The sequence below is a fragment of the Oncorhynchus mykiss genome, chromosome 15, assembly GCF_013265735.2.
Source record: "Oncorhynchus mykiss isolate Arlee chromosome 15, USDA_OmykA_1.1, whole genome shotgun sequence".
Taxonomy (NCBI): Eukaryota; Metazoa; Chordata; class Actinopteri; order Salmoniformes; family Salmonidae; genus Oncorhynchus; species Oncorhynchus mykiss.
The window spans coordinates 22205585-22221903 of record NC_048579.1 but is presented as its reverse complement, the minus strand read 5'-3'; the positions used below and the strand labels follow the sequence as shown (position 1 = coordinate 22221903).

At 43.7% G+C, this 16319-nt stretch overlaps 2 protein-coding genes across 5 annotated transcripts in view; one reads left to right on the top strand and one right to left on the bottom strand.

The window, feature by feature from the left end:
* LOC110489804 (VOPP1 WW domain binding protein) overlaps positions 1 to 6433 on the top strand; it is a 95801-nt gene extending 89368 nt beyond the window's left edge. Inside the window, exon 5 of one of the 2 annotated variants that reach the window (XM_021562725.2) lies at positions 3340 to 6433. In XM_021562725.2, coding sequence (XP_021418400.1) covers positions 3340 to 3521 — 182 coding nt within the window. In that variant the 3' untranslated portion in view covers positions 3522 to 6433. The remainder of the gene's footprint in view (positions 1 to 3339) is intronic. The other variant, XM_036944071.1, reaches the window with a different exon arrangement.
* Positions 6434 to 6453: 20 nt separating this feature from the next.
* The window catches only part of lancl2 (LanC lantibiotic synthetase component C-like 2 (bacterial)), a 62621-nt gene continuing 52755 nt past the window's right edge, over positions 6454 to 16319 (bottom strand). For all 3 annotated transcript variants that reach the window (XM_036944068.1, XM_036944069.1, XM_036944067.1), the window contains 4 exons: positions 14326 to 14508; positions 12695 to 12871; positions 12001 to 12073; positions 6454 to 7238 (listed from right to left, as the gene is read on the bottom strand). In XM_036944068.1, the coding sequence (XP_036799963.1) occupies positions 7162 to 7238; positions 12001 to 12073; positions 12695 to 12871; positions 14326 to 14508 (510 nt within the window). In that variant the 3' untranslated portion in view covers positions 6454 to 7161. The remainder of the gene's footprint in view (positions 7239 to 12000; positions 12074 to 12694; positions 12872 to 14325; positions 14509 to 16319) is intronic.

The following is a 16319-nucleotide window of genomic DNA, read 5'->3' as shown; positions in this document are numbered from 1 at the left end:
CCGCTACTGTATAGCCCCGCTACTGTATATAGCCTCGCTACTGTATGTAGCCCCGCTACTGTATATAGCCTCGCTACTGTATAGCCCTGCTACTGTATATAGCCTCGCTACTGTATAGCCCCGCAACTGTATATAGCCTCGCTACTGTATGTAGCCTCGCTACTGTATGTAGCCCCGCTACTGTATATAGCCTCGCTACTGTATGTAGCCTCGCTAATGTATGTAGCCCCGCTACTGTATATAGCCTCGCTACTGTATGTAGCCCCACTACTGTATGTAGCCTCGCTACTGTATATAGCCTCGCTACTGTATATAGCCTCGCTACTGTATGTAGCCCCGCTACTGTATATAGCCTCGCTACTGTATGTAGCCTCGCTAATGTATGTAGCCCCGCTACTGTATATAGCCTCGCTACTGTATAGCCCCGCTACTGTATGTAGCCTCGCTACTGTATATAGCCTCGCTACTGTATATAGCCTCGCTACTGTATATAGCCTCGCTACTGTATAGCCCCGCTACTGTATATAGCGTCGCTACTGTATAGCCCCGCTACTGTATGTAGCCTCGCTACTGTATGTAGCCTCGCTACTGTATATAGCCCCGCTACTGTATAGCCCCGCTACTGTATAGCCCCGCTACTGTATATAGCCTCGCTACTGTATGTAGCCCCGCTACTGTATATAGCCTCGCTACTGTATAGCCCTGCTACTGTATATAGCCTCGCTACTGTATAGCCCCGCTACTGTATATAGCCTCGCTACTGTATGTAGCCCCGCTACTGTATATAGCCTCGCTACTGTATGTAGCCCCGCTACTGTATATAGCCTCGCTACTGTATGTAGCCTCGCTAATGTATGTAGCCCCGCTACTGTATATAGCCTCGCTACTGTATGTAGCCCCACTACTGTATGTAGCCTCGCTACGGTATATAGCCTCGCTACTGTATATAGCCCCGCTACTGTATGTAGCCCCGCTACTGTATATAGCCTCGCTACTGTATGTAGCCTCGCTACTGTTTGTAGCCCCGCTACTGTAATTTTTCACGGCCTTTTTACTGTTTTATTTATTTACTTTACTTTATTTACCATTGTTCACCTAACACCTTTTTTTGCACTGTTGGTTAGAGCCTGTAAGTAAGCATTTCCCTGTAAGGTCTACTACACCTGTTGTATTCTTAGTTGTGGGAAAAGTGTGTGGGATGTTTGTCATAGATAGTTGATGTATTGCTTCCTGTGTCAGTGGAGGCTTTGAGCTGTTTAGAAGGAGGATGAAAGAGAAAATGCTGCCCTAGTGTCAGACCATCTTACAATCATGTATATTTTTTGTTATTCTCCATTACCCTCCTCTTTAATGATGACAACCAATGATGCAATGCCTGCAGTTTAAATAGAGAGATGGTTGGTGGTGGATCTGTCCTTTCACATCAGAGAAGTGTTTGGTTTGTTGTTTTCGCAGTGTGATGGGAGTGTTTAGAAGTGAGTTCCAAACCTTCCGCTTCATAAACCTTTCATCCGACCGATTGCACCCAATCTCAAGACAACTGCCACCCTTATCCCACAAATGAGTTGAATTAGTTGTCACCAAGGTAGAAAATCACCTCACACAACATCTCAGAAGTAGTGTATAAATATCGCTGACTCTGGTCAACTTGAACAAATCATCATCACTATTATTTGGCCTTTTCCCCAGACTAAATCCCACTGATGGCAAAACTCCAGTCACAGCAGTTTCCTTCGCTTCTCTTTTTCTGCTTATTCAGAACTAAGTCGACTGTAAACAAATAGGATGCCAGCAATATGACCTCTCAACTTCCAGCTGTTGCAGAATGACCCGTAGGAAAGATATCTGGTGACATTTAATTTGCACATTCAAAATGAGCTAGCTGCGCTTTACCCGGAGGGGGTCCAACCAACCTGCTTGTACTGTAGCTTGTCTTTTTTTACCACCACCTTTCATTCCCTAGTTAACCACCTGGTATAGAAATGAAAGAGCGAGAGATGGTGCTTTCGTAGGTGCTCTGTCATTGAAAGTGAGTTTATTGAGGCTGCTTCAAATCATGTACGATATGTTTTATTTTATTTTTTATTTCACCTTTATTTAACCAGGTAGGCTAGTTGAGAACAAGTTCTCATTTACAACTGTGACCTGGCCAAGATAAAGCAAAGCAGTGCGACAATAAAACAACAACACAGAGTTACACATGGGATAAACATAAAGGGGCGCATGGACCTTGTAGCTGTAAATCCTGATTGACCCAGGTTAGAAAGGCCTCTAGGTTTCTCCTGATCTATCCAGAGAGGAACAGAACCCGTCCTCCAACTTGGCCTGCCGGTGGAGCAGCACGATGTGTTGCTCGTTGTTATCGGTGCCCCCTCAGGAGTCAATGAGAGTAGGAGACCCGCACACTCTTTCGTTACTGTGAAACGTGTCATCCTTCAACCCCTCTATCTGCTTTACACAGAAGATTAGAGGAGGGAGGATGAGTAGAAGAGTGGATGAAGTTAATGAAAGAGAGATGTTTCCAGAATTCAGGGCTTTGTTGAGTTGAGAAGTTAGTAGAAATGTTAAGCGAATCAGCGAGCTCCACAGTCACTGGCCTTTTGACTCCCAAACTTTTCCAACAGACTTCAAACTGCTATTTGGACTGAAAAGTAGGGCACCTAATCATACTGCCAGCTTTCCCAACGAAAGCTATTTGAAAGGGCAAAAATAAATGGGATCGTTCATTATATCATTCAGTCATGCAGAAAATTGTATTCAGTGCTCCAATAATATATGGACGTTTAATTTCATTCTTGAGTTCGATGGCTATGGAGTTCCAGGCACTGGAGAATTGAACATGAGGGAGAACACTGTCATTTCTTTTGTTTTCACTCTCACTGGGTTGTTGTGCGTCACAAAGCATCAATAAACCTATTAACATGGCTTACTCCTTTCATGTTTATATCAGGGAACATGGGAAAACACATTTACGTGTTCATTCAGAGTGGGTTTCCAAATTGAATCCTGTGTTATTTTCAATCGGTTCAGAAATAGACTTTCAAGTAGTGGTACAGATGATTGGGCTGCCATTATGCTTCTCCATTTTGAAAACAGTCTAAAGACAGCTTTTTGTACAGCAAAGTTTGATTGTAATGGCAAAGATTATATTAGTGCCTGGTGCACTGTTGTGTTTCTTTAAGGAAACAGGAAATGCAAATGAGCATGCAATCACCAGACCCACACACATTAAGTAGTTACACACACACACTCTTTTGTCCACAGAATGTATATTTGTACCAAACGCTTGTAAAAAAAAAAGATGATTAACAGTGGTCTCTCTGTGTCTTCCCCATGTAGTATCCCAGCAACCTGGCATGGTGGGCTACGGCGACCCTGGCGTCATGACATCACCTCTCACCCCCACCTACCCCATCCAGCTCGGCCCTGCCCACATGAGCGCCTACCCTCCACCGCCCTCGTACTGCAACCACCCACCCCCGCCCTACGAACAGGTGTTCCGGACACCAGAGAAGAGGTAAAGGCTGCCAGTGTCTGCGGCGTCATTGACGGAGACCATTGGCGTCCCCTCCGTTTCTTCTCCTTCATGGTGACCTCATCACATGCAGCTGACAGGACAAGGAGAGGAGGGGACATCTACAGTCTGTCTGCCACTGTTATACCTTCACCATCAGCCCAAGTCCTAGGGACAACATACAGCCAACCACCTTTAGAGACAAACTGCCTTCTGTGGACCTGTGCCGCAGGCTGTGGTCTTCTGGACAAAGACAGGCTGAATTTATCTCCGTATCTCCATGGCTTGGATGTCACTGTCACCTTCCTCCACCTTGCCCACTTTTTTCACAAAAGCATAGCTATCCATTGCAGTCTCTTCTGCTGGCAATGCCATCTTGATGGGCATGGTCTTGCCTGTGACTGTGATATGTACTGAGTCGCTCACAGAGTCCTGTAGATGGGTGTTCATGCCACAGACACCAAACTGTGGAAGTCGATGACGAAAGCTTACCCAAGATCAGCACATTGCGTTTAGATTAATATCGATTCAAGTAAACATTAGGGTAGAGAAGCTGATCCAGGACCAAGGGCATAAGACCAACCACTATCTAAACTGTACAGGAGCAATATCAAACTTGAGTTGAAAGACACCTTGGAGAAGTTGAAAACAAAAGGCGTTTAAATGGCTTAAAAGGTTCAAAGACTTTCCTATTATGAGGCTGAATAATTGGGCTTCTCTCTGTAGCTGGCTGTGTTCGCCTAACACTGAGAAAATGTTAAATAGACAATAAAAACTTGTCAGGATGCGTTGTGCAAATTGTGCCCATTTGCTGTGAAGGGAAAGGAAACCGACCTGGATTTATAGGACCTATTATGTGCGCTGGAGAGAGCGGTAATTATGAGGCCGATTTGTTTGCAACGTTTCATTCACATTATGGATGCGTGTGTGTGTTCCTGTGGTGCTGACAGTGGCGATTCGGCGCTCTGGATCGGGACATCACAAACTGGCAGGGAATGTGTAGTTCAGTTGGTAGAGCATGGCGCTTGCAACACCAGGGTTGTGGGTTCGATTCCTATGGGGGACCAGTACAAAAAAATGTAGGAAACTGTATGCACTCCCTACTGTAAGTCGCTCTGGATAAGAGCGTCTGCTAACTGACTGAAATGTAAATGTAGAATCAAATCAACCAGACGGACCCCCAATTGAGACCAAGTCAATTTGTAAGTGACTGCATGGGTACAATGAAACCTACCACAACTCTACCTACGCCATATTCTCTAAGCATCCATTCCACTTGAAGCGAGATGTGATCCCCATAGAAGTTCAGCCATGGTTCTCAGATCGACTTCAGTTTGTACAGTAAGGAGCTCAACCAGAATGAGGATTAACCCAAAACGATATGTTTGTTTCACACACACACACAGGTCGCAACTGGATTACATTTTGCATATTGGAAGCTTTTCTGACCGATGGCCCATCCCAGTGAAACTGCTTACTTACGGATTCTCAATTTTTGTCCTGCAATAATCTCTAGACAAAGTAGTGGTAGTCACAAAAGCTAGCTGCACTCCTTCAGTAACCTAGTTCCTCAAACACGATGTACCATCTGTTCGCCATTTAAACATCTCACGTTAGAATGTTAATGACCAACTGGTTCTGCGTAGGTAGGTACAGCGCTGTACACCCTTACTGTGGTAAAAATGGTTTTCATGTATGAATCTGAAACCCTTTTGCATTTCGGAGAATAAAAAAATGGTTTGCTTTCACATAAACAAGCTATCAAGCTCACGTGTAGAATGTGCATGTGTAGTAGAGGTCCCATGTCCCAATGGTTGACCAGGTCCTCAAGCTGGCACTGACCATTTGGTTGAAGGTACCAGGATATGTTCTTCTGTTTACACTTATTTCTCAGAGTGGATCAGGCACTCAACCCCTCCACAAAGGCAATCATGTGGAAATGTCCTAAGATAGGGCGTTGACTATTTTCTGGGCAGGATATGAGACATTACCATCTGTTAAAACAGATCGAACTAACCACCCAGTGTTAACGATACAACTGTCATTGACTTGGAATGTCCTTGTAGATGTTAGCCGGCAAACTGGGGTACGTAGACACTATTAGAGCAGAACCAAGGAGGGAGATCTAATTTATGGTAAGTGTTACTATTGGATGATGTGTATACGTTTGGCTAATATGACATGTCTCTATTTGAACATTTAACTATGCAACCAAGGTTTAAAATGTCATTTGTAGAGCTAGGATGTGCTTTTACTGTTGCACCAAGACGGTTGGTTTTCGGCATTTTACATGACAAAAAAATAGAAATGATCCATCCATGATGTGGTTAATAAAGTTTCCTTCCGATAGAAGTTAGTGTTAATTTATTCCCTTTAAAGTTGTCCGTGAAGGACTTCTCACTGTTCAGTCGTTCTTTGAGATTGAAGGTTTTATACTTGGATGTCATATTTGTTGAATGAAAATATTATTATCTGGGAAGGAAAACTGTTCCCCTCAGAATGTAGACCAAATGAATGAGACACTGCCTAGACATTCTATTGAATGGTATCCTCCTCTCTTGCTTGTATTCTTACATAAAATCAGCCAGAAGCCACATTTCTCCGCCGTTTGTCATGTAGTTCAATACCACTGCAGATAAATACTCAAACACCGAGTCATCCCAGAATGTTAGCTTTGGGTGACTTAACAGTACAGATAACTCCAGGCAATGGCAGTCCTAACTTGGAAGTGATAGGTGGGAGTAATTAATGCTTATGTAACACTCACATTGGCCTGAGGTGGCTTTCTAAAGAACACTAATTGGCCAAACCCCCGTTAAGACTTCCTCCTCCTCATATGTTAAATAAAGCCATCTGTTCGGTACCTCATATTGAGATGCACCACTTTGACTATTGACCAATGTTTCCATCCCCAAAAACCAAACCTAAGCAGTCAGTCCTCTGAAGGCAGGTAAGAATGCATTTTATTTAAGACATTGTACTGTAATCACTCGGTAAGTCAGCAATTGAAGCCTGGTTTATTGTACAACATTCATAATGTAACGCTGTTCGCCTGAGAGAAACAATATCCACGAGAAAAGGTCGAAGCGGCATTGAACAAAATCCTCTCTTCAGCACATTAACGAAATGGAAAATGGGACAAAACACAGTGACATACAAAAAAGCCACGCTACTTTACTGTTAGACATTAACATTTGACTGACACGCACATTCCAAGGCTAATACATGTTTTCTGATGTCCCCATGCAAAGATAATTAGTCTCTAGGGAAGAGGGAGTAGCACTAAAAACTGGTGTGGGACAAGGATTAGAGATCACATACAGAGAAGGAGATCTGGATAGGCATGCAGAGGCAAAGATCCACGAACAAAACAGCATTTTCTTCCCATTCACAACAAAACCCCAACACACACACACAGCGTTTACAGAGTTAAAGGCCTAGGGCTTTGGGGTGTTTTTCCTCCGTCCATGTGTCTGAAAAACCGGAGCAGGGGACAACATCCCTCCCCAGGCTGCAGTTCTGGGCTGAGGGTTCAAGACGCCAGTGGTCCATCACACCCCAAACCCCCTCATCCAAGAGCCCTGCTCATCGCAATCTTCCAAATGTTCAGAATGGAAGGGGGACGAAGTCCGTCTACGACCCAAAGGTTAAAGTTCAAATGCAGGGAAGCAGGAAGACTCAGGCTGGGTCAAATCTGACAGGTAGTGGATAGCCCCGGCCATACCTGGAAGAGAGAGAATGGTGTATTTCAAATTCAATAAGACGACATTACATGGTATCAACAGCAGCTAATGCGGAATTATTTCACAATTTACAACAGTCAAATACACAAGAAATCTATAACTTTAAAACACAAATTTGCTGTGAGTAAGGATGGAGAAAGAAACCAGGGTCTAATTACAAGCAGAGACAGTACAACCTAAGGTTGGCCCGTATACTGTATGCCAGGGTTTTCTGAAATACCCACTGAATTTCCAATACAGTTCAATAAATTAAAATGTGTACATTTTAAATAAATACCTGCAGTCAACTTGTGCATTAGGTAATAGATAAAGCAGATTGCGTTAATCGATTCGCCTGTTCGATTATTTTTCATTTGTGAGGTGAGTCACTCCTGCAGCGCAACTTAAGTGAGGTGATCAAGATACACTTGTAAAAATACAAAACTGAAATACCACATTTATATAAGTATTCAGACCCTTTACTCAGTTCTTCGTTGAAGCACCTTTGGCAGAGATTAGAGCCTCCAGTCTTCTTCGGTATGACTCTACAAGCCTGGCGCACCTGTATTTGGAGTTTCTCCCATTCTTCTCAAGCTCTGTCAGGTTGGATGGGGAGCATCACTGCACAGCTATTTTCAGGTCTCTCCAGAGATGTTCAATCAAGTTCAAGTCCGGGCCACTCAAGGACATTCAGAGACTTGTCCCGAAGCCACTCCTGCGTTGTCTTGGCAGTGTGCTTAGGTTCGTTGTCCTTTTGGAAGGTGAACCTTTGCCCCAGTCTGAGGTCCTGAGCGCTCTGGAGCAGGTTTTCATCAAGGATCTCTGTACTTTGCGCCGTTCATCTTTCCCTCAATCATGACTAGTCTCCCAGTCCCTGCCACTGAAAAACATCCCCACAGCATGATGCTGCCACCACCATGCTTCACCGTAGGGATGGTGCCTGGTTCCCTCCAGACGTGATGCTTGGCATTCAGGCCAAAGAGTTCAATCATATTTTTATGATTGGTCTGAGAGTTCTTTAGGTGCCTTTTGGCAAAATCCAAGCAGGCTGTCATGTGCCTTTTACTGGAGGAGTGGATTCCACCTGGCCACTGTTCCATAAAGGCCTGATTGGTGGAGTGCTGCTGAGATGGTTGCCCTTCTGGAAGGTTCTATTGCCACAGAGGAACTCTGGAGCTCTGTCAGAGTGACCATCATGTTCTCGGTCACCTCCCTGACCAAGGCCCTTTTCCTTCGATTGCTCAGTTTGGCTGGGCGGACAGCTCTAGGAAGAGCCTTGGTGGTTCCAAACTTCTTCCATTTAAGAATGATGGAGACCACTGTTCTCTTGGGGACCTTCAATTGTGCAGAATTGTTTTGGTACCCTTCCCCAGATCTGTGCCTTGACACAATCCTGTCTCGGAGCTCTACGGACAATTCCTTCGACATCATGGCTTGGTTTTTTGCTCTGACCTGCACTGTCAACTGTGGTACTTTATATAGACAGGTACATGCCTTTCCAAATCATGTCCAGTCAATTGAATTTACCACAGGTAGACTCCAATCAAGTTGAAGAAACATCTCAAGGATGATCAATAGAAATAGGATGCACCTGAACTCAATTTTGATTCTTATAGCAAAGGGTCTGACTACTTATGTAAATAAGGTAAAAAGCAATATGTAATAATGTAATATACATTTGTAATAGGGAATTGTGTATAGAATGAGCATTTTAGAATAAGGCTGTAAGGTAACAACATGTGGGAAAAGGGAAAGAGTCTGAATACTTTCCTGAATGCACTGTATATAACTATTAAGTCAACTATCTAAGATGTGCCAAATAAGTCTCTCCAGCTGGGTTTTTTGTCAACTTCCTAGCATTAGTGGCTAATGTTAGCTTGCAATATCAAGCTTCTTGGTAACAGCAGCAGAGACAATCCCCTCCTGGATTAAGAGCCCTGCTGCGTAATATTTGTTTTGTGCGTTATGCAAACGGAGTTCCTCATGAAGCTGGTTGAGAGAATGCAAAGAGTGTGCAAAGCTGTCATCAAGGTAAAGGGTGGCTACTTTGAAGAATCTCAAATATATTTTGATTTGTTTAACACTTTTTTGCTTACATGATTCCATATGTGTTATTTCATAGTTTTGATGTCTTCACTATTATTCTACAATGTAGAAAATAGTAAAAATAAAGAAAAACCCTTGAATGAGAAGTTGTGTCCAAACTTTTGACTGGTACTGTACTTGCATAACCTTATGAGCTGGGTTGTCTGTCTTGGTAGTCAATTTTTCATGCACTCGTTAGCATTTACCTAGCATCCACTATGGGGATTCCTTAGTACTTGTTAGCATTCTGGTAGATGTTTACATCCTAATTTCTTTTGGCGCCACCTGTCTGCAGTAACAGGTAATACTGTCTATCCCAGGATGGCACAGGCACGGTATGATGGCACGGAAATCAGGATACCGCCCAACCATACAACCCAATATACATGAAAGCTTGGCTTACAAATCACTCACCGTTCGTCATGGAGTTATTTATCATCGTGAATGATCAAAACCTTCTCAAATAGTTCAAAGAGATGAAAATGTACTTACAACAGTAATGTGAAATATTACATGTATTCTGTTATTACATTCAAGACATGAACATTCAATATTCTAGGTTGTAGAGTCAACATGGGCCCATATATTACTAATAAAATTAAACTGCTGCAATATTTTTTACCAGACTGTTTATCAGTGGAAGATTAATTCAGGCAGGGATGGGAAAAGGGAGCGTACGTGTTTGTCCGTGTGTGAGAGAGAGGGGGAGACAAAGGGGGTCAAGACCAACCAATCACAGCCCACAAATCTACTCGGACGTGGGCAGCAGCTGGTTGCCATGGAGATGTGGCGGTAAAACGCCAGGCAAGACGTTTCATGTGGCTGCACACAACACGTGGGTGGGATGGGGGGACAAAGCTGGCATAGGGAAACCTCACCAGTGGACCAATGGCAGAACCAAATAGAGGCCAGTCATTGCCAAACTAAAGGTAACCTACAGTGCCTTTGGAGAGTATTCAGACCCTTCGACCTTTTCCATATTTTGTTACGTTACAGCTTTATTCTAAAATTGAGAATCGTTTTAAGGATGATCAATGGAAACAGGATGCACCTGAGCTTGAGTCTCATAGCAAAGGGTCTGAATACTTACGTAAATAAAGTATTTTTGTATGAAAACCTGTTTTCGCTTTGTCATTATGGTATATTTGTGTGTAGATTGCTGAAGATTTGTATTTATTTAATCCATTTTAGAATAAGGCTGTAATGTAACGAAATGTGGAAAAAGTCAAGGGGTCTGACGTCTGAACTCTTACCGAAGGCACTGTAATTGCCACTCTCAGATTATTTGGACTGTGCCCGTTGACAGGTTTTATGATGTAAGATCAGCCTTTCCTGACCAGCTGCTAAAGTTATCAAAGTTGACTTCACACCCTCACACAATATTTATCAGATTATAATTATAGAAAAAAATGATGATTAAAATATTAAGTCAATTATCACCCAGTCACAGTGAGGCAGAGAGCTTTAAGTCTCAGGAAGGTTCAGAGAGGTAAGAGCAAAAGCCTCACTAGCTCATTAAACATGACTTAGTGCAGAAGTCGTTTAGAGTGCACTTCTTTTCCTAAATACATTATCAAATAATTTCACATGCCATGGAACATTAGAATTGCTAACTGAATGTGTTAATTGTGTGTAAAATGTCCAGTAGTTGGTCAATCTCTCAGTTGTATTAGCAATGAGAGAGCAGGGCTCCTCAAATCTCATTAACAGAGAGGAGAGGAGACTCTGTACCTATCTCCCTCTTTTACTACACTGAATGAGGGATGAGTCTAGTGGTGGAAAAAGTACACAATTGTCATACTTGAATTAAAGTAAAAAGTTCAAGTATATGTAATACATCAAATTCCTTATATTAAGCAAACCAGATGGCATGATTTTATTTTATTTTTTATATTTACTGACAGAGGGGCACACTCCAACACTCAGACTGTCATGCCTGCTCCCACTCTCCCTCTTGTGCAAGGCTGCCCTTCATTCATTATGTTGTTGATTACCCCCTCTATATCTGTGTGCTCCTCCGTTTATTCCCTGTGTCAGCATTGACGTCGGTATTGTTCCCCTGTCCAAATGCTGTTCCTGTTCTGTTTCATGTCCGTTGTTTCATTAAAATGTTCACTCCCTCTACCTGCTTCTCGTCTCCAGCGTCGGTCCTTACAGAATGCTGACACCACTAAAAGAAGCATCAGGGAGTTTTGGTTTTTGTTTTGGTCGGGTCCGGGTGCCGTTGCCGATGGACTCAGGGGTGCCTCCGCTAGCTCGTCAGGCTTCCACGCCGTAGCTAGCTCGAGAGGTCTTCTCGTCTTGGTGGGCTCGGCAGCCACCCACCCCACGTCATGCTTCAGCCGGTCCAACAGTCTTGAAGGAGTTCCCACATATGCTGAGCACTTGTTGACTGATTTGTTTAAGACTTTTTTGGTTACAACATGATTCCATAGTTTTGATGTCTTCGCTATTATTCTACAATGTAGAACATAGTAAAAATAAAGAAAAACCCTTGAATGAGTAGGTGTCCAAACTTTTGACTGGTACAGTACATATGTAAAGCAAATTCAGTCTGCATTTTCTCGTAAATTACAGAGTGGTTATTACATTGATTGAACGGGAAGAAGAGAAGGCGGAAAATGTCACATATTTTGGGGATGTTTTTGTCTGCTTAAGGGGTTTAAATAAAAGTTTCACCTTCAAACAGAGAGTACGGTCTGTCTGGGATTCTGCAGCCGTGGGTTCCGTAGTCCAGACACCACTCAGCAAACTGGGAAAAAATGAGGACCAATGTGATTATCAGAACATAGGGTTGAACATGAAAGACAATAGACTATACTGTATGTTAATTGGATAAATAAATAAATACATAAAAATGTGAACCATGCATTCAGTAATTCTAAAATCCTGAGGATTGGATAAATGAATGCACAAATGAATTGATCCAAATGTAATGACAAGGTCATTCACTGACAACCGGATTTCACACGAGACAATACATATCGATGCAAGCAAGCGACAACTCAGACATAACACCATAACATAGGCTATATTATAAAACCAAGAAAGCAATGAATGAAATCCGACTGAATGATTCATCATATACTGATTATTTGTCAGTAAAAAGAATGCCCTTCAATATTGGCCAATGGTACAATACATGTCACAATAAAGACTTTTGTGTCACAGAGTGTAGTCGTGTCTTTAGCAGGCTTGTTCAGGGCAGGCTGCCTACACTGTAATGCATGTGTGGGCGAATCCTTCCTTCCCATCTCACTCAAACAGAGGAAGAAGATCTGAAGGAGGACAACACTGCTGGAGCAACCAGGAGCTCCACAGCCCCTCCTCACACTCACACACACACACACACACACACACACCCCAGTGTTACCTTGCAGGCGCGGTAGAGGTACTTCTTCTCCTGGGTGAGCTGGTAGAGGGTGAGGAAGGAGTAGGCGTTGCCCGCCGTGCCGTGACAGATACCGTAACCTTTCCTCAGCAGGCCTCTCTGCCAGATCACCTCCCCACACTCCACAGCATCCTTCAGGTACTTCTCATCCTTAAACACCTGGAGGGAGGGAGGAAAGGGGAGACATGACACTAGACTCATGGCCAATCCCAAACCCCATCTGAAATCCAAACCCCAACTTCCCACACACACACACACACACACACACACACACACACACACACGTGTGGGGATCGGAAAGGATTTGATGTAAGAAACGTGGTATTAGAGTACTTTCATCTTGCCCTGCTATTTAGAAATCTGTAATGTTCTTCATGTACTCCTAATCAATTGCCCTTACATTACATAGGGAGACTGAAATAGCCAAAGATACAGTATCAAATCAATTAACTGTATTTCATCAAGCCCATTTTAGCTCATAATTTGTAATAGTGCTTTAAAGATAGCAAGCCTAAAACCCCAAAGAGAAAGCAATGCAGATGCACATTGGCTAGGAAAAACTCCCTAGAAGGTAGGAACCTGAATACAGGTGATACGCACATTGTATTCCTTCATGAAGTTAATGGACCAAAGAGACATGAAATGACCCTGCACTGGGGGGGTGTGTGGGGGTGTGTGTGTGTGTGTGTGTGCTCCCCCCTGAACGTGAGTGTGTGTATTCATGCCACACTACGACTGATGAAATACATGTTGTTTGTCAAGAGATGAAGCGTTTATCCGGGGAAATCTCCTCTCCTCACACAACGCATGCTCAAAATGCTCACTACATAATCTCCATTCCTTCTTTTGCTCCTTCTATTAGTCATTTCAAAGGGAGAGGGTGTGCGTTTTCAGACCTGCAGTGAGAGTCAGCTTGTAAGAGGCCATATGCTGAGCACGGCAGAAAAACAGCCCATTACTCAATAAGACCTCTTGAAATTGACTGTGGTATTAAACCAGCGGACTAGCATGTCAAAGCTGGGATGTAGTGCTTGTTTAAATTCAGTCGGTAATCAAAATGTGACACCGGGGCCCGTAGTGATCCTAGTGCTGATCTGGGACCAGGCCTCCACTGTCCGTATAATATCATGCATCCTACTGTGAGACGCTTTGTGAAAAGGGGCCTTGGTCCTACAGTGCACCTGATATCCACTAGGCGTCACTGTGAGTTGTGTCTTTCTCCTAGGCGCCGAGCCACGGCGCCGGAGCATTGAGATGCAGCAGGAGCTGTTAAGTTCGTTACCTCCAGCTATAGATTTACATATATTTCCTGGGTGATTCCATGCAATTATTTGAGAGTGGCAGAGCTGGAGGCATTAGAGGAGAGGGCCTGGTTCACTGCTCTCTCTCAGTCCTCTGTATGGGAGAGTAGCTGAGTGCTATAATGGAACTCATGGGGTTAGTTAACGTGATATTGATATTAGGAAAACAAACGAGCCCTAATATCGTGAGAGTGTATTCATGAGGTTTAGAGAGCTGTGCTAGAGAGGAGAGAGAGAGTGGTGTCGAGTGTTTCAATCCAAAATCCTTTCAGATCTACTTGAAGAGACATTACTACGGTGTGTGTCCCTCACCTTGTGTGCCATGATGAGCATGTGCACCACTCCTGGCGCCCCGTGGCACCAGTGCACCAGCCGGTCCGTCTCGTTGCTTAGCGACGAAGGGTAGTTCCCAGAGCGGAACTTTTTGTGGCGGACGTAGTCCACACTGGGCCGCACCAACTCAGATAGGACTTCCTGGTTCACCTTAGCAGAGGGCTGAGAGAGGTCGAGCAAGGGAGAGAGACAGAGAAAGAAAAAGACCAAGAGAAAGAGATAGGGGGAGGGGGAGAGAGAAAAAAAAAAGAGGGAATGAAAGAGAGAGGGAGAGAGAGAAAGGGAGGGACCGAGAGAGAGAGAGAGAGAGAGAGGAGAGAGGGGAGAGAGATATAGGTACCAAGTAAATAAAATCCATATCCACATCCTTTGTAGAAATATCATGGTAACAATATGGAGGCACAAGTTCAGGTGACATGAAGACGGGTGGTGTAACTACTGTGGAATACCGACATCTGATAACACAGTATGCTGAAATCTGTTGATATGCATATCACAATCATTCTTATCGCGATGAACAGTTAATACACAACATATCACCTGGTCTGAAGCATCCCAAGCGTTGCACTTCAGCTTTACATGCAGCAGGTTTGTCAGATGTTACATTTATGAGAGACCGTCAGGCATTTTAAATGTGGGCCATTTATACTGGGTTTCATTAAGAGACTAACTAAACTTAGAAGAATCCAGTCAAATCAAATAGAAATCCCTGACTCAACAGTCATTATCCCAAATAGCACTCAGCCGTGTTGAATATGCACTTGATGGTTTTTACTGCACGGAGAAAGATGAATTAGAGGCAAGTGTCAGAGAGAATTTATGACAAGGACAATCTTTTGATTTGGCTAGAGAGAAAGAAAAGAAAGACCATGCTGAGAAACATGGCCTACGGGAGAGAAGACTGCTGTTAGATAATAATACAGCCAGAGACAGGGAGGGAGGGAGCTGTTGGATATGAATACTGTCAGAGAGGAGGAGGAGGAGAAAGGAAGGCGAGGAAGAAGGAGAGAGAACTGCAATTAAAGAATATTACAGCCAGAAAGAGAGGAAGAGGGAGATAAATGCTGCTAAAGAAAATGACAGCCAGAGAAGGAAGGATGGAGGAGAGAAGACTACCGTTAGAGAATGTTAGAGCGAGGGAGATCAGACAGAAAGGAGAGAGCGTCTGTTAGACATTAGACAGAAAGGAGAGGAGGAAAAAGGATGAAGCAGGAGAGAGGGAGGAGAGAGAGCTACTGTTACTAATCGGAGGGAAGAGGAGAGAAATAAAGGAAGGATGGATGAGTGGAAGATGGGTGTGTTTGTGTGTTATGTCTGAGTATAGGTGTAGCAGAGCATTTCCACGTGCGTCACAATGACGCACCGCACTTATACACACATGCTCACACACATGCACGCACGCACACACACACACTGCATTGCTCTAACACACAGGGAAGATAATGCATATACACAATCTATTTACTCAAAGCAGCTTGGCACACACACACACACGCACACAGAGCGCAAATGATAGTGGTTATCATCAAACACAAAAAGGAATCAAGTTGTATCCATTGATAACTGTGTGCCCTGAGAGTGAGTTGGCAAAAACATGTTGAAATGTAGCCTTTTAGAGCGAGAAACACAGGCCTAAATTGAGGTAGTCCAACAGCTTGGGGATTACTAAATACATTTCCTGTTGGGTTCGGTCCAGACCGCTATCGGGGACATTTGCTGGGCAGTGTTCTCGTGGGGACGGGTACGCCAATGCCAGATTGGAGTTGTTACAAGGCAAAATCTATATGAGCTTTCAGTTGTGCAACAGGGGACAACAATGCATCCCAGGTAGTGGCAGAGATGCTCTGGTCCCTCGTTCACATATGAGGGCGAGGGGGGGGTTTATCAGGGAGTGCTGCAGCACCCTCAACACCCCTACTTCCCACGGCTATGCTTTCACATTTCAAAGAGTGATCGATAGATAGATGGAAACA